At 48.6% G+C, this 26199-nt stretch overlaps 1 protein-coding gene across 1 annotated transcript in view; it reads left to right on the forward strand.

Annotated features, from left to right (window-relative positions):
- The window catches only part of NSUN2 (NOP2/Sun RNA methyltransferase 2), a 28537-nt gene extending 7451 nt beyond the window's left edge, over positions 1-21086 (forward strand). Inside the window, exons 6-20 of the mRNA XM_002923421.4 lie at positions 1205-1276; positions 2037-2121; positions 3478-3670; positions 5495-5569; positions 7154-7284; positions 10018-10091; positions 10697-10827; positions 11218-11314; positions 14180-14364; positions 14612-14704; positions 15394-15529; positions 15876-15956; positions 16198-16336; positions 17564-17603; positions 20224-21086. Coding sequence (XP_002923467.3) covers positions 1205-1276; positions 2037-2121; positions 3478-3670; positions 5495-5569; positions 7154-7284; positions 10018-10091; positions 10697-10827; positions 11218-11314; positions 14180-14364; positions 14612-14704; positions 15394-15529; positions 15876-15956; positions 16198-16336; positions 17564-17603; positions 20224-20551 — 1860 coding nt within the window. The 3' untranslated portion in view covers positions 20552-21086. The remainder of the gene's footprint in view (positions 1-1204; positions 1277-2036; positions 2122-3477; positions 3671-5494; positions 5570-7153; positions 7285-10017; positions 10092-10696; positions 10828-11217; positions 11315-14179; positions 14365-14611; positions 14705-15393; positions 15530-15875; positions 15957-16197; positions 16337-17563; positions 17604-20223) is intronic.
- The last annotated feature ends 5113 nt before the right edge of the window (positions 21087-26199 follow it).

A 26199-nucleotide genomic window follows, 5' to 3' on the forward strand; every position in this document is an offset into this window, starting at 1 on the left:
GTGAGTCCCCCGCAGGTGGGCAGACTGAAGGGCCGGGTTTGGGTGCAGGAGATGGGAGGTGAGCGTTGGTAGCCTGAATTGCTGGGAACCGGTGCAGGTTTTTCTTCGGGCGTCAGTAAGGTGAGGTGCTCTCTGGGGTGTTCGAAGCAGGCTACAAAGCCCCTTCGGAACATGCATGTGAAGGAAGCGACTGAAGGCTGGCTTGTCCAGTCAGGGACCCTGTCCCCATACATGTAGCTCGGATGCTTTGATGGAAAACTTGGACGAATGTAGGAGGCAGGCTTATCAGGATCGTACGTTTAACTGGAGCTTGGAATCAGTGTGCCTGGGGAGTGGATGGAGATTCAGATCTTCTCCACAGACTCCTTGCTGGCCAGAAACCCGTGGGGTGAGCATCTGCAGGCCCAGCTGTGCGTCTGTATTCGGTTTGCACAGACATGCAGGTGTGAGGTGGGCGGCGGCCGCCCCGTCGCTGCTGAGGTTCAGAAGAGCCAGGCTGTAGTGAGGCAGAGGTCTCCCGGGAGCTGACGTCCTCTTTTTTAAAATAATTACTCCTAAGGCATTCGGTCTTTTGGCCGTTGAGCTAGAGCGGTGATGGAGGCCAGTGCTGGACCCCGTCAAGACCAGACATGCGTGTTGACAGATGCCCTGGCCTGCCGGCAGAGACCTAGAAGCTGTTGGCTGAGTGGGGGTGCTGGGACATGGGAGCAGTGGCTGGGTCTTTGTCTTCTTGACGGGATGTTCTTGGGAAGAGAAAGCGGACAGGGCTCTTCTGCAAACAGATGAGGGCTGAAATAGAGCGGGCATCGCTCCCAGCTGCCGAGGGTACGGCAGTGCCCGTGTCCACCTCTGAGAGCTGCTCGTCCAGCTTCCGTTCTTTCTCAAGAGGGCGGTTGGGTGGCATAAGTTTTAACTCCCCTTTCTTTTATAAAATCCAGGATTATACCTGCATTTCTAATATTCTGACAGTAAGTTTTGCCATTAATGGTCATTCTTCCTTAGCCTTTTAGGTAACAACCATTTACCCACTAGTATAAAAACCTGTCCTGTTTACATAATGTTTGTGTGATAGTATTAACTGTTTTATTGAATGTATGAGGATTATGTGTTCTTTTTCTGCTGCATATGAAATAATGCCCAATATTGAAATTTTCTGCCTTTTTAAATATTCTTCCTGATTTTTTTTTAATTTTTACTTTCTAAGGGAAATATCAGTCGTCAAGAAGCCGTTAGCATGATTCCACCACTGTTACTCAATGCTCACCCTCACCATAAGGTATTGTGTATTAAACAGAAAGCGTCTCTGTTTGTTGACACCGTTTTTTCTTAATATAATTCTTGGGTGGTGGTTTTTTTTTTTTTTTTAATGCTTGCTTTTAATAGAAAATGCTTATTTTAGGTTTTTTTTTGCATTTTTATCTTATTTAAATTTTACAACCCATTAACTGTTTTTTTCCTCTTTTAAAGTTTGCTTGCTAATTTGTTTACTGCACAGATTATCTTCAGTAGTCTTGACTGACTCGGTCAGATTGAAAATCACGATGAACATGTTCTGAGAACTTGTTACATGCCAAGCATTGCTTTGTGCTCTTCCCATGCATTAGTTCATTTCATTATCCACACATCCCGGTGAGGGTAGATACTGTCACTGTCCCTGTTTTTCCAGATGAGCGAAAGGAGGCAAAGAGAAATAGAAGCAACTAGCTCAGGGTTCGGGGGCCAGCAAGTGGCTGGGCTGTTTGAGGCCTGGGAGTTCTGTCCCTTGAGCAGGCTGCTTATAGTGCTGCTTGCAGTTAGTGTCCTTGCTCGTCCTCCCCTGAATTGAGCGCTTCCACTGGCCTCTAGGGTCATTCTGTTCTTGTGGAGAGAGTATCTTTCTCCCGAGATCCCTGGAAGTTAAATATATTCCTTCTGTAAAGAAATGTATTTAAGTCTTACAAATCAAAATACTAGAATGACTCAAAATTGTTTTGAATTAAGTGTCGAATGTTTGATTTCTTAAAATAAAACATCAAACATTTCTTGCTTTTTAATAGATCTTAGATATGTGTGCAGCGCCTGGATCAAAGACCACACAATTAATTGAAATGTTACATGCCGACATGAATGTCCCTTTCCCAGGTATGCTTTGGACTGCTCTGTGGAGGGTCGGGATGCCACTTTGCTGTGTGTATATGAGGAAGAGATGGTAACATTGCCTGTGGGTTGGGTCTTCTGTTACAAGCAGATGTTTCTGTCCCCAAAAGTAGGACAGGACATTTCACATACCACTATGACTAGTTCCCAAACCAACATGTTTAAAGATTGGATTGGGAGGGTGGCTTCATTTTAGAATTGTGTGTGTCTTTTGTGAAAGCAAATGGTGTTTCTTTGTTAAGCCATAGTAGGTAGATTCCAGTTTGAATCTTTAGTAGTAACATCATCATGTTGGGTTTTTGTGTTTGTTGGTTTTGTGGTTACTCACTGTCCAAGCGAGATGCAGTAGAGTGTCGTGTAGAGCTGCTCTCAGGCCTGCCAGCTTCACATCCCACCATGGTAGGCGACAGTATTGGACTTCATGTGTGAAATGGGCACCAGCCTGGACTTGGGGGTGTTCTGAGCGTGCAGAGGGCTCAGACCATGGCAGCTATCGAAGTGTCGCTGGTGCTCCTTTCTCAGGGTTCTCTGAGGACGTCTGCCTGTGGTGCTGTTACTCTTCCAACGTTTTATCTTCTTCTCTTTCCCCTTCCTTTGTTCAAGCCACCTGCTCTCCTGTTCTCATGGGCATGCTTGCTTTGTTTGTTCTAAGTGTTTTTTCTGTGGCAAATAACTTTGTTATAAAGTCTTCTTTATTTTCTGTTTTTAATTATTTTTTCCAAATTAGTGGTAAAGAGACTCTTTCTATTATTAATGTTTTGCATTTCATATTTTTTTAAGAGCAATCTTGACTATAAAATGTTTTTAGGCATATGTGCCTTTTTGCCAGTGGTGGAACCAGAAATGAGAAGAGGTGGCACCCCGGTCTTAGCCAGGGGTTCAGACCAGAATCTCCCAGGCAGCCTTCAGGAGGAGCCTGGGCCCCACCCCAGACACCTGATTCACAGGTTCTAGAATGGAGGCCCAGCATACATGTGCAGTATTTTAAGCACTTGTCAGGGGATTCTGTTGCCTTCTACCCTTTCGCACTCCCCTCATTCTCCATTTTAATTGTTATTAAAAACAATAAAAAAGACATTTTTGGCATAATAATTGTTACAAAGTGAATAATTGTTCAGTAATTGAAAAAATAAATCTTGCAGTTTTGGAATTTTATGTGATCATAAAAATCTATGCTGAGCCATCTTTTTGGACTACTTTGCTTATTCTGGCAAATCTTATGCTTGGGTCGTAAGTTTGGTGAATTGCTGCTTCTCACCTGCCAACCAGGAGTTTATGTATTTCAGAAAATTATTCTACTTATGCTGCATCTCACCTGCCCCTGTAACTTTGTGTTCTCAGAGGGGTTTGTCATCGCGAATGATGTGGACAACAAGCGTTGCTATCTGCTCGTTCATCAGGCCAAGAGGCTGAGCAGCCCCTGCATCATGGTGGTCAACCACGATGCGTCCAGCATACCTAGACTCAAAATAGATGTGAACGGGAGGAAAGAGATTCTCTTCTACGATCGCATCTTATGTGATGTCCCTTGCAGGTATTTATGTTATTAAGAGACCAAAAAGCCTACTATCCACTAAGGAAATCAAGTCGAATGTAGACCAACATGAATTTGCATACAAAAATATTCACAGAGTCGTACACATCGTTTTCATGGCAGCTGGTATTCTGAAGACACAGACTCTGTGACCCTAAATTAGAAGACACACACTCAAAATTTTAGTGCCACCCAGCACAGCAGGGCCAGGGTTTGGAACAAAGACACAAGATGGGATGGTTCTGTAATCTTCACAAGGGTAAAAGAAATCCCCGAGAGGGTTGTAGCATCGTAAGCTCTGCCTAGTCATTCCAGGAGATGATCATTAGGAATGATTGTTTCTCCCAAGTGTCCCCATTCCCAATTCCGCCTCGTTGTGGAGTGATAAGGAATCACACTGCGTTTTTATGACAAAGCTTCTGTTATTCAGCACAGTGCAATTTAGAGGAGTTCAGACCTTTGAGAAACTCACTGTGCCTGTATTTGTACACATACATTTCTTCAAATTTTATGTATAAGTGTAAGATTTTTAGCGTTTACCTGTAAGATAATTTTATGGCACAACTGAATAACTGAGTTTTTCCAGAAAGAAAAGGAGAAAACTTAGACCTCTTTTAAGTTCCTAGAGGCAGTGACGTAGGCCATAGTCACCTTGTGAGCACATGAATTTGTCGAGCTCGGAGTGCAGAAATCACCGCAAAACTATTGTTAGCACGGAACACGATGGTTACATAAGACGCCTGATACCACAATCCATCTTGTTTAAACCACAGCAGATTGTCTGCCTGTGGCAGACAGAACTCATTGTGATAACAGTAAGTCGTCATTATGAGTAGGATGGTGCTTTAAAATTCTTGCAAGAACGCCCTGTGAAATAAAACTTAAAATGGGTCATGAGCCACAGTTGTCTGATCTTTCCTTTAGATCGGATGTTTTCCCATTCCTGTGCTCTTTTGACCAGAAACCTATAACTCACTTCTCGTGTCATCTTGAAGAATGCAGGGACCTTATGAGCACCGAGTTGTAAGCTGAGGCAGTCCTAAATATTATGGTATAATTTTAAGCCACCATTGTACCAGCAAGGGATGTCATTTGAAAGCCATTATATCTCATAGGGCATTTTCATCCTTCTACACCTCCTTCCCCTCAAGTTAACCAGACCATCGGAGGGAGCTTACTCTACAGAAAGCCAGCAGATCTAGGAATTACCCTGTAAAAAAAGGGGTAATGTTAGACGTGGACAGAAAGGTGAATTGATCAAGTCTGTATTATAAAATTTACATGGAAATAATTTTCATTAAGTAAAATTAGAAAATTAAAAATGTTTAACTGATGCATAGAAAAATCTTGCTATTGGCTTAATTGGATTTGCTGTGGAAAATCCCTTATGAGTGTAAGTTTATCATTATTCATGTAAGTCTGATTAAAATGCCACTGTTGATTAACCGACTTGTTAAGTAACAGAATCCAGATGTCTTCACGGTTGTGTCCTAGGTCTGAAAATCAGTTTTGCTAGTATTTCTCTTAAATGGAAGCAAATTGATACCTCTTTAAGTCTTAAACGAGGTTATCTGTTCAATTCTGTTATTTCCTTATCTAATTGAAATTAAAGTATAATTTAAAAGTTTAATGTCATTAATGTCCCAAAAGCAGAAATAGAAAGTTAAAGTTGGTAGTTTGTGAGAATTTAGATGATGTTCTAATTGGTGTTTATAATAATAAAAATACCCGTCTTGTAGTTTAGCTGGAATATGACATAATTGTTAAACTCTAATTGGTCTACCTGGACAGAGTTTTTAATGTCTTAAATATCTTCCTTTCTAGTGGAGATGGTACTATGAGAAAAAACATCGATGTCTGGAAGAAGTGGACGACCTTGAACAGTTTGCAGCTGCATGGGTGAGTTGGATCTGGTGGGCTCTCTGTCCCACACGGAGCAGGGGAGGGGCAGCTGCATGGGTGAGTCAGACTGTATCTGGTGGGCTGTCCCACAGGAGCAGGGGAGGGCTATTGCTGTGTTTGGGGACACCACCTGGAGCTGGAGTTGTTAATGGTCACCTTTTGAGAGAGTTTGTGTACATATCAAAAATAGTTGTTTTCAGAACCTCTTCAGAATAGTAAACTGATGACTGTACATTTCAGTTCATTCAAATGAACTGAATTTATTATTTATTAAATTTATTAAAATTGCTTTTTATTAATTAAAAGTGCCTTTTATGACAATTTCCTGTAACATTTCAAGACCTCTGTTTTCCGTGAAATGACCACTTACCTTTTACTGTCCTACTCATCTTTCTTCTTCTGTTTTCTGTTCTTTTGTGTTGAATTATTTTGCTTAGCATTTGATCTCAAATATTTATTGTCTTTAAAGACAATTTGGAAAATTCTTGAAAGTTAGAAGGAAAAGAAGATCTCATAACTCACAGATAGCTTCTGTATTGTCTGGTGCACTGTAGTGTTTTTCTGTGTATTGGGATGTTAGCATATCAGTCTGCAGTGTATGATCTGCAGAACTCTGGATTCTTTTTTTCATTTAACATTAGCATTATACATTCTTTATTTTTTTATTTTTTATTTATTTATTTGACAGCACACAAGCAGGGGGAGCAGCAGAAAGAGGGAGAGGGAGAAGCAGGCTCCCTACTCAGCAGGTTCGCCGATATGGGGCTCCATCCCAGGACGCTGGGATCATGACCTGAGCTGAAAGCAGACGCTTAACCAACTGAGCCACCCAGGCGCCCCAGCATTTTACCTTCTTAATTGTAGAACTGTGGGTGGTCTACAGCGTACTAATGAATATTCGTCATAAATAACTCCGGCAAATTTTGTTTCTCTGTTACAATACTTTCTAACTGTTTTTTGGTGTGTGTGTGAAATAGATAATAGGATTAGAATGTACTAAGGGATATAAGTTTTTCTTAGAAAAGTCAGATAGGGGAGCCTGGGTGGCTCAGTCGTTAAGCGTCTACCTTCGGCTCAGGGCATGATCCCGGAGTTCTGGGATCGAGCCCCGCATCAGGCTCCTCTACTGGGAGCCTGCTTCTTCCTCTCCCACTCCCCCTGCTTGTGTTCCCTCTCTCGCTGGCTGTCTCTCTCTGTCGAATAAATTAAAAAAAAAAGAAAAAGTAAAGTCAGATAATGTGTACAGGTATGGAGGCTTTTAGTGGTGGAACTCACACGGTATATTGACGTCAGTCACTAATCAGCTTTGTGCTTTGCTTTCGGCTTGTTGGGAAGGGCTAACAGAATAGTAAACGTGTTTATAGAGAGATGTTTTTTTGGTTGATACGAAACACTGCATATGGGTTTATTGGAACTTCATTGAGAACCTTAAAGATTTTTTTGTGGGAATTGTTTATTTTGTATTTTGTGTTTTATCGTAAGCCTGTCATAAAAACATGTAATAAATGTGTGGTATAATGGGTGCTGTGTGTGCTGCCTGGATATGTTTGGTCCCGGGGTGACCTCGTATCCGACCCTTAGCTTGCAGCTGCGGATCGCAACTCGAGGTGCTGAGCAGCTGGTGGAAGGCGGTAGGATGGTGTACTCCACGTGTTCGCTAAACCCCATTGAAGATGAGGCAGTCATAGCGTCTTTGCTGGAAAAAAGTGAAGGTAAGCGTGTGCGATAATAAAGTATGACATTTTCAAAAATGTTGTTTATTGCTATAGTATATATTTACGCAGACCTTTTCCTGGGCGTTTGCTAGTATGATTAACCTGTAAACCCTGAAGTGAGCTACCCTTACTTACAAACATGCCTGTGTCATGGGTTTGTCATATATAATGAATTAGGAGGATTGCCTATTTGGTATCTGTTAAGTTTGAAAGATTAGGTCAGTCCTTATCACAGTGGTTCTTTGAAAAAATCTTAGTTGTGGTAAAAGACTTGCAACTTGAAGTTGACTGTCATTTTAACTATTCATGAATGTGTGTTTTGGTAGTGTTAAGAACACTCATGTTGTGTAGCCGATCTCTCTAGAGATGTTTATGTTGTAAAACTGAAATTATGAACCCATGACACAACTCCCCGTTTTCCCATCCCATTATCCTCTGCTGTCTCTGAGTTTGATCACTAGGGATCTCACGGATGGGATCAGACCAGAATTATCTTTTTGTTGACTGGCTTATTCCACCTAACCCACCGTCCTGAAGGCTGCTCCATGTTGTAGCCGCTGGGAGGGCTGGAGACGCCCACTGTGTACATGTGCCACGTTCTGTCTGCCCTCTTCTCTGTCCATGGACGCTTGAGGTGCTCCCCGTTCTAGCTCTCGTGACTCGTGCCGTGATACCATGGCTGCACTGGTAGCTCTTCGGGACCCTGCTTTCAGGTTTTGGGGTGTATAACTTGTGGAATTGCCAGATGATATGATAATTCTGTTTGTTTTGGGGGTTCCCCCATACTGTTCTACATTCCCACCGACAGAGCACAAGGGTTCCCACTTCTCCACGTCCTTGCCGGCTCGGCTCTTGTTTCTTTCCACTTTCTTGATAGTCCCCATCCTAACAGGCGTGAGGTCGTAGCACACTGTTTTATACAGGAAACCGGACAGATGGGGTGAAATGTTTTTAAACAACAATTTCCGTGATGGTTTGATGTAAAATATTTCCTCTTACATAAGTTTTTACTGATAAGTTAACTTTCCCATCATACTCTCCTTAAAGGCTATAATGAGGAATTTTAAATTAGGATTCCAGAATAGAATGTTTCCACATTTGCTACACATGTGTATATGAAGGAAGTTGGAACGTAAACACTGAGACAAGTATCCACAGCTGTTTCGGCTTCTAGTTACCTTGTTTGCAGTGCTGACTGGCCTGTGCTGTGTAGTTTGCTCTCTAGTGGTTCTCAACTTTGGTGTCCTTGAGATTGGAATTTAGTATGTTGTTTTTATTTTGTTTGGCTATGATTAAGTTGGCCTACGTAAAGGCGTGATTTCTGAATGGTGTTCTTTGCAGGGTCGTGGTCTCTATGTTTGTGGTGGGACTTCATTTCAAAGGCATGTAAAGAGAAGGACTGATGGCATTGAGTGGTGACTGTAACCGTGGCTGTCCTCTGCTGTGTCATTTTCTTACTGGGCAGGTGGGGGTCCACTCTCAGTTTGCTGTGACAGCCATCTTTCTGCATGTGGTGGTTTCACACTGCCGCGTACACTCCATCTCCATCATCTGTCAGAGGCAGCATGTGTATGCATGGCTTCGTGGAAGAATAGTCCTTTGCTGAGCCTTGTACGTGACAGTGACTGAGGATTTGGGAGGGGTGTGGGCCCTACCTGAAGGAGCTCAGACCTGGCTGCAGGCAGGGTGGCTGATAGGCATTCAGTCTGCACACTTGGGGCCAGCATCGGCATCTCCTGACCCCCACGCTGGTGGGGAGTCACTGCTGAGCCCTGCCTGGGCAGGGCGTGGGGGACAAAGCTAATTTCTGCCAACCCGCATTATTATTTAGTGTTTGGTTTTAGAAGTAAGAATATTTAGATAGAATAGTACAAGTCAGCACAGTGCTTTTGTCAAAGATTTCTTACGAGGACATCTCTTCCTTGAGGACTTTTTTGCTTTATTTTTATAATCATCTGAGTGTTTCATAGCATCTGCGGAGCTTTGTTGGATTTTCTCTTCTGTGCAGGGTTCCAGTCTGTATCTGTGATCTGTGGTTGGAGGCATGTTTGAAAGGGTTCCCTTCGTGGCCCCATGTTACAGCTTCTTATGATGCTGTCCCTGTGGACACAGTGTTTTTAGAGCTGGACTGTTGCCCTCTTGGGCAAGTTTAGAAAACTAACTTGGGCCTGAAACAGAATGTTTAGAAATTTTCAAAGTTCACTTCAAATGTTCCTTTTTTGTTCTGGTTGTTTACTAGACGTAAAAGCATTAAGACCCATGTCCTCTAACTGGCGTGTGTCTAGAAGCCAGGAGTGGATCGAGTGCTCGAAGTCCTAGCCTCGTGGTGTGTTCTTGGGGGCGCGTGCGCCACTGCCACGGGTCTCACGTCAGGCGCACCGTAGGACTCTGCAGCTGCCGCTTGTTTACTGTGTGGTAACTCATGTGCCACAGTGTCTGTCGTTTTAAGGGTACGACTAGTGACCGCTAGTGAGTTTCTGCGCACAGCCATCCCCACAGGCCAGGCCTAGGCTGTTTCTGCCCCCCCCCCCCCGAAGTGTTCTGCGGGCCCGTGTGCGCTCACTGCCTGTGCCGCCCCTGCCCCAGGAACCACTGCCCTTCCTTCCGTCGGTGTGGAATTGCTCTCCCTGGGCATTTTGTAGAAATAAAACCACACGCTGTGTGATCTTTCGCATCTGGTTTTTTTCACTGGGCACAATGCGGAAATTTTTTTTTTTTTTTTGTACGTAGGTGCTTTGGAGCTTGCTGACGTGTCTTCTGAGCTGCCAGGACTAAAATGGATGCCTGGCATCACACATTGGAAGGTAATCTTTCTGGGAGAACTCTGGCTCCTGAGAGCAGCTACAACTGGCCGGGCTGGTCAGAGTCGTGACCGTTGCACAGCGGCCGCATTTGGGTAATGTCAGTAAATACGACTTCTGGTGGTACAGTCAGTCTTGGTTTAGAGTTAATTTCAAAATTCTGTTGAATGACAAACGGTACGGTTCTACAGCTGTTTTTCTCTGGAAATGGGAAAGTTTCTTTGCCTTTATTCTGCAATGAGAAATCAGTTTTGTGTATTACCCTGTAAGTGTAGCTCTGCTGTATTTTTATTACTGGCTGGGATTCAAGCTTCGTTTCCAATATGAAACAATTTACTTTTCAATTTTAAGCCAGAAACAACCTGAGGCTTGTTTAAAACAAAACAAAACAAAAACAAAACCTACATGGAAAATGCTCTTTTACAAAATGATGGTTCTGTCTGATGGAATACAAGATCGTCTCATTTTCCTCTTCCCACACAGCCTCAGCTTTGGGGAGCAGTGAGAGCTGCCGTGTATCATGTTTGAGAGCATTTACGTGAGCACCCTGTGATTTTCTTATTATTAGTCAGTGTGCTGATTTGGAGTCCTGCCCTCTCCGTTTGCAGGTAATGACAAAAGACGGACAGTGGTTTACGGAGTGGGAGGGTGTTCCTCACAGCAGACATACCCAGATCCGGCCCACCATGTTCCCACCAAAGGACCCGGAGAAGTTACAGGCGATGCACCTAGAGCGTTGGTGAGTTTGTGGGACTTGCCGAGGGTTGGGAAGGTGGGGAGTTGGGGCCCTCTGGCATTCCTGCAAGGCCTGGGCCGTGCATGTGGCTGACCTAAGATATGTGACCTTGCCAGCCAGAAAGAAGTTCTCATTTCCTTTTGGCTGCTGGCATTGAGCATTCGTAAATACTGCAGGTGATGAGGACCCAAACGCTCGAACTTTGCATGCCACCTTAACTGTGTGCACAGTACACGCTGGCCGTCCCAGGAGTGAGGGTTGCATGAATACTGACCTGAAGACATGATTTCTCTGTCACAGGTCATCTTTGCAGTTTTTGTCTTAATACTAAAAGAGTGTATTTTGAGTGAAAAAGCACATTGTAGGGTTTTTTGATTTTTGTTTTCTTTTCAGTCTTAGGATATTACCACATCATCAAAATACTGGAGGGTTCTTTGTGGCAGTATTAGTGAAAAAATCTTCAATGCCATGGAATAAACGTCCACCAAAGGTAAGCATTTTTTGAGATAATGTGGCATATCGTGTAAGCTTTCTGTGCATTCCGGGCAGGTGGTGACAGTGGTCATTGGAACATTTTTTGGGTGTGGAGAACAGCTGAGCATGGGCATGTGTGTAGTGGGGCAGAGATCCATTTAAATTTTGAGTTTTCCAAAAAGCGGCAATGTCTTAAAGGGATAGATGCATGAAAAAGGCAGACTTGGGGGATTACATTCCTTCTGCATCTTAAGTCCAGCTCTTTAATAAAAATTGGAAAGACATAATGACTCCTCTGTGGCTCAGAGTCAGAGCCCCCCAAGCTGGCTTCTGTGCTCTGTTCCCTTGGGCTTGGTTCAGTTGAGCCCACTGCATGTTGACAGAACTCTGCCGGCCTCAGGCCAGTCTGTCTTCCCTTTGGCTGTGAGGGATAGTGATAGAGACTTTGTCCAGTCCTGGCGGAAAAGGAGACAGAGAAGGCACGAGCCATCCTAATGAATCACCTGCCTCCTGGGTTGTTGTAGGAGGCCCTGAAGCGGAGAGGGTGAGTAGGAGGGCAGCCTGTTGAGTATTGCCACGTAGTACTTGCTGTCCTCCTCTTTATCAATATGACGTTTATTTCACTAGTTCGTACCTCAGCCTTTCCATAATGTCAGAACATGGCTGGGATCACGGTCTGAAGGTCAGTGTTTCTTTCAGATGAATGCTTATGAAGGAGGACAAAGAATGCTTAGACTTTGAGAGGCAGAAAGGAAAGCATTCCTGGGATATGGCTAACCTACATGAACGTCTGAGTGTAAGGCCTCACACGGGCCGAGGAGTGGACCTGGCACTTCCGGGCAGGCACCGTGCTGGTTGCGGGAGGCTGGAGTGTTTCACTCTGCGTGCTGTTCCGGACTCTCCTCGGTCCCGGACTCCAGGGTCGGGAGCTCTGAACAGCTTTGTCACCGACGTGGAGTTCCAGCCACATGTATAACTTCCATGTTCTTGCAGCCACTTTTCAGAGTGCACATAGGGGCGCTGGGTGCCTCCGTTGGTCTGCCTTCAGCTCAGGTCATGATCCCAGGGTCCTGGGATTGAATCCCACATTGGGCTTCCTGCTCAGTGGGGAGTCTGCTTCTCCCTCTTCCCACCACTCCATGCGTGCGCTATCTCAGATAAATAAATCTTGAAAAAATAAGATAAAAAAAGTACAAGAAAAAAAGCGAAATTAATATTTTATTCATCCCAGTAGACTTAAAATTTTAATTTGTTGTGATCATATAAGAAGTTATTAACGAGGTATTTTCCGTGCTTTCATACTAAGTTTTTAAAACCACGTGAACTTACAGTCTGAGATTCCTCTTCCTTGCACTGGTCACCATGGAAGCAGTGAGAAAGCTGGCCCAGCTCACGGCTCTAGCACTGCACAGGGCGGGGGTCGAGCCAGTGGTGTGTGCCCAGCGCTGGCTGCCTCGCCCTCGGGCTGTGTGGACGTGTTTGTTCTGGGACCGTCTACATAGAGGAGCCTTGGACTTCCTTGGCGTCTGCCGCTCTGGTGTGGGGTGCGGCTGTGGAGAAGGGCTTGCTGTCACTCGCTCCGGTAGTGGTAGTCCGCCTGGCCTTCCCTGTTGTTGTCCCGGTTCCTTGGTTCCTCGTTCCCTCCACTGAGGAGGTAGGTGTTGGCCACTTGCCCTGCACACGGGGACAGCTCAGGTAGAGCCCTTGTCTTCAGGACGCCCCGACGCAGAAGTGTGCAGACCTGTAAGCACAGGGCTGGCATTCCAGCCGGGCAAGCCGAGCTGACAGCGTGCGGGTGGCGCTCAGCAGAGATGGCACAGAAGCCGCGTGGTGGGGAGGGGGCACTTGAGACGGGGTGAGGGAGAAGGACTAGCATTTCCAGGAGCCGGAGGGGGCAGGCAGGGCACAGGCCGTTGCCACCAGGCAGGGTGTTCGGATGACTGTTTTGTCTCTGTTGTCTTTTACCTTGAAGTAAAGGTATTTTCCGGGAGGCAGTGTTGCATAGCATGGAGTCCCACCAGCTCGGCTGCTTTAGAGCTTTGTGACCGTGGGGAGTGTGTTTCACTTTTCTGTGCCCAAGTGTCCTAAATTCACCTGCCTGTGACTTGTTAGGACATGTCATTTTAAATAATTTTTTATATAATATTTTGTATAAAATGTGTATGAAGCAGTTCCAGTAAGTCAGCTGTTTTGTTCTTCAAGCCAGATTGTTACTGGGACACCTGTGCCTGCCTTCCGTTCCTGGGGCCCTGTATCCAGGTGCCCTATATCCGGGGCGGTGGCACTGGCCTCCCCAGGCTGCAGTTACTTACACACGTGTCCTGGCCCCGCCTGCTGTTCCGGGGATCGTGTCTGGCCCGCGTATGTCCTTGAGCGCGCCTGACACAGTGCGGGTGCGCGGTAGCGTCTCGGAATGAAGATGAGCGGGCTGCCTTGTCGGCGTTCACTGGGAAGTAGCCTGTGCGTGCCCTTGATGGGATTGAGGTGGAAACAGTGCCCCAGATTAGACTTAAGTAGACTTAAGATATTTCCAAAACATCCTGTTGCCTTCTATATGTCAAATGCCGTAGAGAAATACGATGGGTTGGGGCGCCTGGGTGGCACAGCGGTTAAGCGTCTGCCTTCAGCTCAGGGTGTGATACCGGCGTTAGGGGATCGAGCCCCACATCAGGCTCCTCTGCTAGGAGCCTGCTTCTTCCTCTCCCACTCCCCCTGCTTGTGTTCCCTCTCTAGCTGGCTGTCTCTATCTCTGTCAAATAAATAAATAAAATCTTTTAAAAAAAAGAAATACGATGGGTTTTGTGTAGCGAGTGTTCATTTTTTTGCGGCAGTGTAAAGTGGGTTGTGCTTGGAGTGTAGACTCACGTGCCCCCTGTTGCAGCTGCAGGGTGAGCCAGTGGAGCCCAGAGAGCCTGTGCGGTCCAGCCCTGTGCACCCCACAGAAGGAGCCGCTGCGGACCCCACTGAGCCGGAAAGTAAAGCCATCAGTGGGCTCGACGACACAGACATAACAGAAAGAAATGAGAATGTAGAGAACAGCGGAAGTAAGAAGGACGGAGTGTGTGGGTAAGAGAAGGGGTTCTGTCTGCACCCTCCTGTCTTCCAGCCCCTTAGCTTGCAGGGACGTGGGGCCGTCCTGCGGCAGGTGGGTGCCACTGTGTGTGGCGGCGGTGGGCGGGGCGTCGAGTGTGTGCGGAGAGCCCAGGCCTCACAGGGCTGAGGAGGAGGGCTGGTGGGCAGGGGGAGTGCGCTGCTGGCGTGTCGCTTTAGGGCTGATTATGGTGCATGTGTCTTGTCCTGATTCCTTCCTCAGTCCTCCTCCATCTAAGAAAATGAAGTTGTTTGGATTTAAAGAAGATCCGTTTGTATTTATTCCCGAAGATGATCCATTATTTCCACCTATTCAGTAAGGATGAATTCAGCTTAATAAATTCTTGTTATAAACGTGTAACTGGTCACATTTGGCCATATATTTTTATTTAGTTCTATATAGCGTCTTTTTTCCCCCCTCGTAACGGCTTGGTAGAGCTGGGTGACACTTTAGAGAGTGTATGGTGAGCCGCCAGAGAGGCGAGAGGTTTGGGGGGAGTGGGGACTGGACTGCGGCCTGAATGTCAGTTCCCCAGCAGAGCTTCCAGATCCGTGGCCACCTGCTCAGGTCCTGTGTGGGACGTGGGGAGTGGGTCTGGGTGGGAGGTTGGGGACCCCAACTGGAAACTTCTGGGTGGAACAGAGGGGGAAGGTGCTTAGGATAACAGGCTCCGATTCATCTCTTCCTGCTTAGTCAAGTCTCAGTATCCATTCACCACGGTGGGCACTTGGCGCTGCCCTGTGGCTCCGAACCTTTCTCAGTGGGCCTAGGTGTTAGGTCACTGGAGCAGCAGGTGAGCAAGGAAAGTTGTACTTGTCAGTGAGGGTCCCTGCTCTAGTTGTTTCTGGTGAACTCGATCAAGAGTGGACGGTGGGTGTGCATGGCAGAGTGCGTGTGTCCTGAGCCACAGATGAGAAACCAAGTGCTGTCGGGGGAGAGAGCGTGCTGGAGGCCACCTGTTCCTGTTTGAACCACACTCGTAAGCAGCTGTGTCTTGTTCATAGGAAGTTTTATGCGTTGGATCCTTCGTTCCCAAAGATGAATTTGTTGACTAGGACGACGGAAGGGAAGAAGAGGCAGCTCTACATGGTCTCCAAGGAGCTGAGGAATGTGCTGGTGAACAACAGCGAGCGGATGAAGGTGCGCGTGGCCAGGCCGCGGGGGCTTCTGGTCTAGCTCGCACGCCCCTGGCACCGGCTCGGCGTGTGCGCAGCGGGCAGGGGGCCCCGGCTTGCCTGCTTTGATGTCTGCTCTGGTGATTTACTGGTCCAAACTAGCCGCACTAGACCAGCATCATCTGAGAGCATCAGGGAGGCTACGAGAAGCCCTACTTTGGTCAGGCGACTTATAACGCTTTTCCGATTCTTCTTCCCTTCTCTGCCCACACCTGCTCACAGCTCTGCCTCCTTGGGGTAGAAGGGATTATTTTAATTGATTATTCAGCTTTTATTTATATGTGTGTGTCATCTTCCTGTCTCGCTTACAGGTCATAAACACGGGGATAAAAGTGTGGTGTCGGAATAACAGTGGTGAAGAGTTTGATTGTGCTTTTCGCTTGGCACAGGAGGTAATTTGGGACATAGACTTGGTAGTGGCAGCCGGTGGTAAACCCATGGGCGTGGGTGCCCCGCAGCTGGCCTGGCGCCTGCGGCCTGCGCACTCTACCCCAGGGGCGCGTCTGCTTACAACACCCCCCAGGGGTGTCCACCTCTGCAGGGAGGTGGGGGCTGGACGTGGCGTGTGGAAAGGCCCCGGGATAGCGGGTGATTGTTCTCATTCGTGATGGTGGCCTCTCTTTATTCCCACAGGGAATATACACGCTGTATCCATTTATTAATTCAAGAATTATCACCGTATCAATAGAAGATGTTAAAATTCTATTAACCCAAGAAAATCCATTTTTTAGAAAACTTAGCAGTGAGACGTACAGCCAAGCCAAGGACTTGGGTAAGCAGCTGGACTTGCATAGAGGTGTGACTTGTCCTAAAGACAACGAAGATGTGGGTGTGCAAGCTTGTTAGAGCTTTTCAGTCTTAAATTTTAATACATCGTGGCTTTCTACTGACTCTTGTCAGCTTCCAGAGGGTTTTGTGGAGACAGAAGGCACATGTCAGCATACCCAGGGCCAGAGGCACCCCTCAGGTTGCCCTGCTTCCCCAGGCACTGGTGGAGGCCTGTGCCTCCCACCAGCCCACAGGTGTCTGCAGGTGTCGTTAGCCAGAGTCCCGAGTGCCCACGGCCAAGCAGGCCTCCAGGGCAGGGACGCAGGGACGCAGGGCACGGCTGGTGCGCGGGCTCGTCTGCGTCCCGTCACGAGCTGGAGGACACTAACCGGCACAGGCTGTCGTGTTGGGTTGGCATTTCATCAGCCGGGTTGAAGCAGGATGCGGGTGTTGCCGGCTTCTCCTGCGGCTTAGCCAGCCCCCCCAAAATAGATCCTTGGTCACGTTGTTGTTTTCATGTTTATATAAACTTTCACTTGAAATTATTCTAGTGATATTTTCACCTAAGAACAAAAATAATTCTACCGAGAATTCTAATTTTGTTTTTCTTTTCATTCTTGTTTATTTTTTATAACTTTGTTCACTGTTTCTGGCTCAGCTGGCACAAAAACTGCACAAATCAAGTTACTGCAATTATGTGGTTTTATGTTTTGTGTCTGAAACCGAAGGCTACAAAGCACACGGGGCGGAATCTGTGCTTGTGTCTCAGGCAGGAGCTGCGTTTAAAGTAGAGATTATTTTAAAGGATGAAGGGACCGTTTGTGCTTGTTTTCTGTTTCAATCCCTACATTTAGATGATTGCAGTATAATTTTTGACAATTTTTATGTGTGTTTTGTGCTGTTCCTGGAAGTTGAAGCAATTATTTGTTTCATCTTGAATTTTGAGAATTAACGAGTAGTTAATCCCCGTCTCCCTGCTGCTGAGAGAGACTGAGTCTCTTCGCCTAAACCCCTGAGTGATCTCATGCAGTCCCCTGCCACGTTGCTGGGACCGCCCCACGTGGTCTTCGGTTTGCTGGTGGTCCTATGTTTTTAGGAGAGTCCTCTCGTCTCCATGGAGATTCTGGAGACCAAGAGTGCGGATTGTTTACTGCTCTCTCTGCAATGCTGGACACAAAGACAGCGCTGGTGACAGGCAGGCTTCCCCAACACATGTCTGTTTCTCTTCCAGCCAAGGGGAGCATCGTCCTGAAGTACGAACCGGACCCTACGTAAGTGTGGGCCCTCCTACCAGTGGGGGGACTGTGGATGGTCATGGAAGCCTTTGAGGAGCATTGTCCTAAAGACAGTGTTGTAGAAATTTTAGGACAAATATGTCATCATCAAAGTACTTTCTTAGAGAATATTCAGTCTAAGTCAGATGTATTGCCATTTAGAGAGTAAAATGTAGAGTACTGCTGCTCTGTGCCTGAGAGATCTGTTCTGATGTCTGTCTTAACCAGAATGAATGGAAAGGTTGAACAGCCGAGAGAGGTCCAGTCTTTCCGTCTGTACTGTGGGTTCAGTCCCTGTCTGTGGGTTCCCTGTTACGCACACATCAGGCAGTGTTGTTCTGAGGTAGGGTGTGGGGTTCGCTCATGCATGACTGCTGTTCCGTGGTGCTCACAGGTCCCCACGCGGCCTCCCGGAGTCTGCAGAGTGTAGGCCCCGAGGGTCAGCGCTTGGCAGAGTGGGTGAAGAGCTCAGGCGGCGTGCTCCGTGCACCTCAGCTAGGGAGTGGCAGAGGCGGGATTTGGTCCCAGGACTGGTTTCACGTGTCACAGCCACCTCTTTCCAAGGGGAGGAAAGAAGACGGCACAGGGCTGGAGGGGGATCTGGGGGAGAGCTTATGTTGAGTCTTGGGCAGCTCTCTGGGAGGTGGTGGTTGGCCAGACACTGGTGAGAAGGAAGCTGAGCAGCACCAGCCCTGAGGAAGGAACGAGCTAGAAGGCAGCCAGGGTGGAGCTGGCAGCGGAGGGCAGGCCCGAGCCCCCTGCATGGTCTCCATGGCCTCCAGCTGCTGTGAGGAGAGTAGCCAGTGCGTGGGCCTGAGTCTGCGGGTGGGAGACAGGTTCGGGGCAAGAGGGGGGGCAGCAGGGGAGGTGGGGGGCGGGAGCCAGGGACCGAGGGTTGGAGAGAGTGGGGCATGTGGGGTCCCCCGGGGCTGCATTTGGAGGTCGCACAGACGAAGCCGGCTGTGGGTGGCAAAGGCACAGGAGTGTTCAGGGTCAGCTTCTGGGTTTGAGTTGCTCAGGGGTCATCCAGTAGAGGGAAAGGTGGGGAGAAAGGACATACTGAATTCGAAAATGGTGGGATAGATAGCAGGAGACACAGGCCGCTGTATGGAAGGTTTGGAAATTGAGGGGACAGGTCATTCTAGGTGTGGATCTTCAGGGTTCGTGAGCGTGTCCGAGCTGCGTCAGCTGCGGGCTTGATGCCGCAGCTCCGAAGGGCGTGTAGATGGGAACCAGGGTTTGCAGGCTCTCGTGCTGGTATCAGAGGGCCTGGGTCCGTGAGATGGTGGGGGGAAGCGAGGCAGGAGAGAGAAGATGCAGGGGGGAGCAGAGACGCGAGGTGCCGCACGCGCAGGCCGAGCCATGGAGCTGGGATAGAGTGCGCTTGCCGGGCCTGTGCGGTGCGCCGCAGCAAACGGGCTTTTCTGGGGCGAGCGGCCGGCTCAGAGAATGTCTAAGTCGGGGAGGCTTCGGCCTACTTCCGTACTTGTGGAAAACCCAAGAAAAGGAAAACGGCTGGGGGTTGGCCGGGAATGAGGGGCGGTGTCGCAGAAGCGTTTAGACTGGGACCCAGAAACGGGTCTGGAAGGTAAGGACACCATGTGCTCTTCCACTCCCTCACTCCAGTTCTTTGAGCTGGTGCGTGTGCAGAGGCAGCCGCCGGAGCCACTAGATCGTCAGACAGAAGCGGGGGGCCGTCGGCTCTTGTCTTCTCCACTCTTTGTGTTTTCTCGGTGTACCGTCCAGGCCTTAGCAGGGAAGAATGGAAAGGCACTGAGGAGTTTCCCTCTCTTTCTCTCATTGGTTCAGTCCCTGCTCTTTCACTGTGTGTGTGGGTTTTTTTTTTTTTTTTTTTCCAAACCTGATCGGAACCCTCCTATGTTAGTTCCTTCTTCCGCCCGCAGCCCTGATGCCTGGCGTGGCCTAGAGGGGGATGGAGGGTTAATTTAACGGGGCTCTAGGGGCCGAAATACGAGAGCAGAGTCACGCCTGCGGGGAAGTGGTGATGTGCTGCAGGGTCCTCGGTTAGGGGCACGTGAGTCACATGGTAACTGGCATCTTCGCCAGGGAAAGGGGACTTGCAGTGGCCTGGCGAGCAGGTGGTGGGTTGCGCAGACTCGGGAAAGCAGGAGTGCTTTGGGCCCCAATAACACCGATGCTGGAAACGGGCGAACAGGGTATGCTGGGGGCCCGTCCTGTTATGTGAGTAACCGGGAAGAGTTGGGGTCACCCCACCCAAAGGAGGGGATGCACGGAGTGGCAACAGCCTGGGCGGTCTGGCTCCCAGCCCGGCTGTGCAGACGTGAGGTCTCACAGGTGGGTCTTCGCCTTTGAGAAGACGGAAGTATTTGGAAATGCTGGTACTGAAAGTGTGTGTGAGCTCTTGATTTGGGGGTTATTCCATTAGGAGCTTTAGAAAGAAACCTGGCCAGCATGAGCATGTGAGGACGTTTAGGACTTGGCGCAGGAGCAGGTCTTCGTTTGAGAAAAGCATCTGTAGGGTCACAGGCTAAAATGGCTCCCAGTGCTTTGGGCGTATCGGTGGGGAAAGATGGCCTCTGAATCCCTGAGCACTTAGGAGGACACTTGATACTCACACACGGCCACTTTTTTGTAGGAAACCAGACACCCTTCAGTGTCCCATTGTGTTATGTGGATGGCGGGGAAAGGCCTCCATTCGGACTTTCGTGCCCAAGAACGAACGACTTCATTATCTCAGGATGATGGGGCTGGAGGTGTCGGCAGAGAAGAAGAAGGAAGGGACTGTTGTGGCCCAGCAGAGCGCGGGCAGCTGTGGGCCGCCCGGGGACGAGGCGAGTGCCGAGCACGGAGCGGAGCCGGCCGCCAGCGCAGACAGCAGTGAGGACATCAGCCCAGACGTCAGTGTAGACGCCGCCCCGGGTCCCTCGGGCCCTGCCCCAGCGGAGGCCGCCCTGCCCCGGTGAGGAGGACCCGGCGAGGAGGCCCCGCACCATCCAAGGGGGCAGCCCGCAGGGGCCCCCACCTCGTGTCCAAAGCCAGACCCAGAACTTCTGGCCTGTAAAATGCAGGTTTTTGAAGATTGGTGACAGATGGAATGATAGACCAGTCGTGGATGATCTCAGTACTGCTTTCATATATTTTTTTAGCTTTGTTAGAAGTTGCTCATTTTACTGTTTCTTTGGCAAAACTGGGTCCGTTGTGCCTGTGGCCAGCAGTAGTCCTAACTCCTCTCAAGAAACAAACTGCCCTTGCAGGAATTTTCAGTTCCCTTCTGTTATGCCTATATTGGTCTTAAAGTCAGGTGTTTCTTTTAATTTTTATTTATAGAGAGAATCTATAACTCATTATGGGTCGTTGGAAAACCATCCTGTAAACTTTAATAATTGTATTAAGTTGCACATTGGCAGTGCGACAATATGTGGTGGGTTAATATCTGAGGTGTCAGATGACTTCTGTGCCTTTGTAACAAAAGGTGAAATAAACTCTCTTTTTCTCAGAGTGAGAGCTGTCTCGTGATACTAATTGTGAGGGTTTTGTGTGCTTTTATTGAATGGAGTGCTTTGTAATTCTAGTTTTTAAATGGGGTTGGGATCCTTGGAACATTTAAATAAATTATTAATATGACGTGTATGTGTGTATCTTGTTTTACTCTTCATGAGGTGGAAGGAACAAACTTATTTTTGGGTAAATGGAAACGTTAGATTTCCGGCATTCTCAGCTCGTAAAAGGAATTTTAATGCGAAGGTTGCTCTCGAGGGAGTAGTTTGGTGCGACAGGCCTAAAGCCCTTCCTGTGGGCTCACCTGTTCCGCAGACGGCAGCGTTCATGCCTCTGCTGCCAGGAGGCTCGGGTGGGTGCAGGCTCGGGTTGGCCGGGAGGCTCGGGTGGGTGCAGGCTGGGTTGGCCGGGAGGCTCGGGTGGGTGCAGGCTGGGTTGGCCGGGAGGCTCGGGTGGGTGCAGGCTGTGTTGGCCGGGAGGCTCGGGTGGGTGCAGGCTGTGTTGGCCGGGAGGCCCGGGTGGGTGCAGGCTCGGTTGGCAAGGTAAGATGCGTCTGCAGCCCTAGCGGGGCTCCCTTGGGCACTGTTGTTAGGGGACCTGAAGGGGATGCTCATGAGGCAGGTGCCGCGGGCCCACATCCTGCATCACATTGCTGTGTGCCAGGCAGGGTCCTGGGGGCTGGTGCTGCTGCTCATCCTCAACGGCCAGTTTCAGTGTCGTCGGACAGGAGAGTGGCATGGCGAGCCTGCGTGTCCCCGTCCCCTAGCTGGCACAGTTGTTAACAGTCCTGTTTTATCAAAGAGCTGGGGGTCCAGCTCTTTGAAATATTTGGAAGTAAGTTGCACCCCCGGAGCCCCAACTCCTGGTGGTTAGAAACTTCAGATCTGGAATTAGGCGTGTTAATTGCTACGAGGTGTCATTTTACAGACCAGACAGAACTGGGAATTAAATGTCTCTGAACACACACACACAATAGCGTACATAGAAACAGGTGCGTCTTAGTTGTTTATTTTTTAAAGATTTTATTTATCTGACAGAGCCAGTGAGGGAACACAAACGGGGGGAGTGGGAGAGGAAGAAGCAGGCTCCCAGCAGAGGAGCCTGATGTGGGGCTCGATCCCAGACGCTGGGATCAAGCCCTGAGCCGAAGGCAGATGCCTAATGACTGAGCCACCCAGGCGCCCCTAGTTTGTTGTTTAAACAGTTTCCAGTTGTTTAAACCCAGCAGCAATAGGTCTGATTCCAGCCCATGTTCTGGGTTCTGCTGTCACCTCTCCATCTGTATGGATCCACCCATTTTGTATCAGATGGCCCTGATTTTCCCCACTGCATTTATGTATTTGTATGGCCTTTGCGTGCTCTGATCCCCCCTTCAGTCTTTGCATGCTCTGATCCCCCCTTCAGCCTTTGCGTGCTCTGATCCCCCCCTTCAGCTGGCTCTGGAACACGGATCCAGACCCTCCCGCACCCAGCGGCTCTGGCAAGGCCACACTTGACCATCCTTCCCACTGCTTCCCTGGAGAGCATCACTGATCAGGGCCACCGTGATCTTGAGGGGAATCTCTGAGTTCTCTTGCAGTTTCCCATCCAGAGCTTCTTTAAAAGGGGGATCTCCGGCCCTGCATTGTAGAGATTCTTGCATGTGGCTGGCATGCACTCCGAACCCCACTTGGTTCTGATGTGTGGCCAGGTTGAGGGACCATTGGTTTGAATAATTACCTCATCTAACAATGTGATACAAATTATAACCATTGGTGTTTGCAGTAAAGATGGCCAATATTTGTCTAGTTGAGGTGCTTTACAAACTTTATTTAGTGCCGTTCTAATTCATAGGCATGGTAGATTGTCAAGACCAAATGCTGCGTGACAGAGCCAAGGTCGAAAACCAGCTATGTCCACACTGTCTCCTAATTACCGTGACCTCATTTGGACAATGAACACCCTTTGTGTATTTGGACAGATCTCTTCCCAGTTTGACGTATAAGCAAACCAAGGCCTAGATAGTAATAGCCATCTGACAGGACAATGCCTGGCCATCGCAAATGCAATTTAAGTGATTTACTTTTGGGAGAACCCACGCAATCATTTGCACAGGGAAAATTTAATAGCATTGCTAACTAATGGGGTTGGAGTGATGGGGGGTTGGCTAGTAAAAAGGATGCCGAGGAATATAGGAATGACAGGAAGAACAGCTGTTGTGCCGGGGGAGACCTGCCACCTCCCTCCCTCCCTGGGGTTTGTTGGGAGGGCTGGATAGCGGAGAAGTTGTGCCATTCCGTATCAGCTGGGCTTGCTAGAAATCTGCCCTCTAGGCTGCTAGGGAAATCCTTTCAACAGAGGCGCTGTGCTACAAGGGCATGGTGGTTCTGGGCACGGCTGCTGGCCACTGGGTGCGGATGGCCGCTCTGCACTGTGGAAGCCGGGCTCTGGGAAGCCACGTGCTGTGAGCAGCCCGGGGATCCAGGGCATCGCGGCCAAGCAGCAGAAGGCCGGCTTCCTGCAGTGTCTCCGTGGTGCCCCCCACAGACAACGCGCCACGTGGTGCCAGCTGGCAAAACACATTTTAAGGGCCCAGATCCGTTTAGATAGAGGGTCATGACTGGTGCATATGGAGGCCTGAGACCATCAGTTGATGACTGACCTGTGACTCATTTAATCCAACAACCTAATAGAGGCAGAGGGAGGGGTGTTATTTACCCTGCTTACAGATAAGAAAATGGAAGCAATAATCCGGCACAGAGTAAGTGACAAAGCCAGGAATCCAATGTTTAAAAAAGTCTTGACCAACATGAGCAGAGCCAGCTCAGTTATACGTGGGGGCGGGGGGTGTCTCTGCCCTGGGGTGTGTCCCCTTTCATGGACGGGCGCATTGCAGCAGCCACTTCACTGGGATCTATTTTCAAGATTTTAGAAGCTTTTCAAAACTGCCAGAAATGAATGAAGCTACAGAGGGACAAAGGTCATATTTAAGTGTGTGTCTTTTTTTTTTTTTTTGGATTAATGCTATTTAAAATCTCTAAGCTTTTTTGTCAAATGTAAACTTGAACTTTTATCAAAACAAAATAATTAGGGTCAGTCTGGGTTGAGCTATGAATCCACACATAGAATTTCACTGCCTCCCAAACCTGAGTAAAAACTACAGTAACAAAATTGTAACAAAACCAGGGAAGGGGAGTGCAGACATTGCAGTTCTGGAAGCTGGCAAGCAAATGGAACGGCGGTCATAGAGAAGAGAGCAAAGCCCCATCCCTCTGTGGGGGCAGCTGAGAAGCAGTCCTGGTGCCCCCACAGAATTCTTAAGTCTCAGACCTAGCTGGGTTCTCAAAGCAGGTGGTTCACTGCTGGCCTGGGGGTGCTGGGCACAGTGGAGGGCTGGGGGATAGTGGCTGTCTGTTCACCTCCCTTCCCTCGATTCCCGGAATGTGTGGGGCAGCCAGACCGCGGTCTCCTAGCGGGAGGTCTTTGGAAGATGATTTTCTGGACCCTGCCCAGCTGTAGAGAAAAGACTTCAAGATCGTGGCCTCACTATTGCATGTCTCAAGATAGAGCCTGTTGCATCCCCCTCAGAAAGGACAAGCTGCTCCAACACACTGCTTCCCATCCCATATGCTGTGTAGCCCCGTGCTTAATTGGGACCAGACCCCCACCAGGATCAGCGACATCTGACCACAGCCGCTGCCATCGAAGATGGGGATCAAAGCAAACAGAGAAAGGCAGCTAGGAGGAGGCACAGACTACACAGGGAGCAGGAGAGTTTTTAAAAATCCCCGTTATTGAAAAATGAGCTAAACAAAGCCTGATGAGACCGTTTACAAACCAAAAAAATCAAAGGGGGTGTTGCTAACATAAACAATTACACTGAAGGTTTTTCCTCCAATTTTAATCCACGAGTTGGCAAGGGGCATCTCCAGAAAGAAGTCATTGCAGATGGCAGAGCTGGCTGAGGAAGGTTCTGGCCTGTGGACGGACACGCTCGTATATGCCTGGGCCACCTCTGGAGTGGACCCCGTGGGTCGGGAGACGGCACTTGTTGCAGGTGGGCTAGAAGGGAGACAGATTTTTCACTTAAGACTCTTTGTGCCCTTTGAACTTTGAAACGCCTATTGAGATGAATAAAATAAATTTCCTAGAAAGAATGACAAACGCGCATCGCCCTGACCCAGTACAATGGCAGAAAACCAGAAAGACCCCAGTCCCCGTGCGTGGAGCTCTGGTGAACTCACTGAGCCGGAGCCACGTGGCGGAGCTCCTGGTGGACTAGAATCTAGGGAGCCCCAAGAAGTGGAAGCGAGAAAGGCAAGGTGCAGGGAAGTGTGTTTACCCCGCTGCCATTTGTGCAAACAGAAACACGTACTTTTGGAGTGCACAAGCTAGCTGAGGGGAGTTGCCGAAGAAGTTGGCAGTACCGGTTTCCTTGTGGGGGAGGGGATTTAAGTGGGCCAAGGCCAAGGTTAGGATAGAGATTTTGAACGTTGTATCCATTCAGAAAATGATTATAAACATTGCAGGAAGTGTGCATGCACATGTGAGTCCAGAGGCAGAATTCTTGATGGGCGTTCATGACCTGTGGTTCATGTTTCACATTAGTAAATGCCAAGTCTATCCTCAGAGCATTTCTCAGGAAACAGTTCAAGCTGCCCTTCTGCTCTTGCTCAGGGTATCTTGGCACCTGGTGAACAGCTGGCTGTGGAGGGTAGGCCCCTGGCCCCTGGAGGCAATTGTTCACATTGAATCCTGGCTCAGCCACCCACCCTCCATGACAGCAGCTTCCAAAACTGCCCCTGTGATCCCCACCCCTGGTGCTCCCTATGGCTGTGGGCTGGACCTAGGGAGTGGCTCCCAAGGCAAGAGATTCTAAGATAAGTTTCCAGAGATGGTGAATTCTCTGTCTTGCTAGACCTATCTTGCTGAATTAGGAGTCCCAAGAGCATCTCTAAATTGGATGGTTCCCTAGGACTCAGATTGTAGTTGGACTCACAGCCCTGATTTATAACAGGGAAGGGATTGCAGACTCACTGGGGAAAGGGGCACAGGGTGACCTCTGGAGGAAAGCAGGCTCGAAGTTGCAAGAGCCCTCTACCGGGGAGAGTGCGTAGTGTGCCCCTGGTTCATC

The sequence above is a fragment of the Ailuropoda melanoleuca genome, chromosome 3 (genome assembly GCF_002007445.2).
Source record: "Ailuropoda melanoleuca isolate Jingjing chromosome 3, ASM200744v2, whole genome shotgun sequence".
NCBI classification, from domain to species: Eukaryota; Metazoa; Chordata; class Mammalia; order Carnivora; family Ursidae; genus Ailuropoda; species Ailuropoda melanoleuca.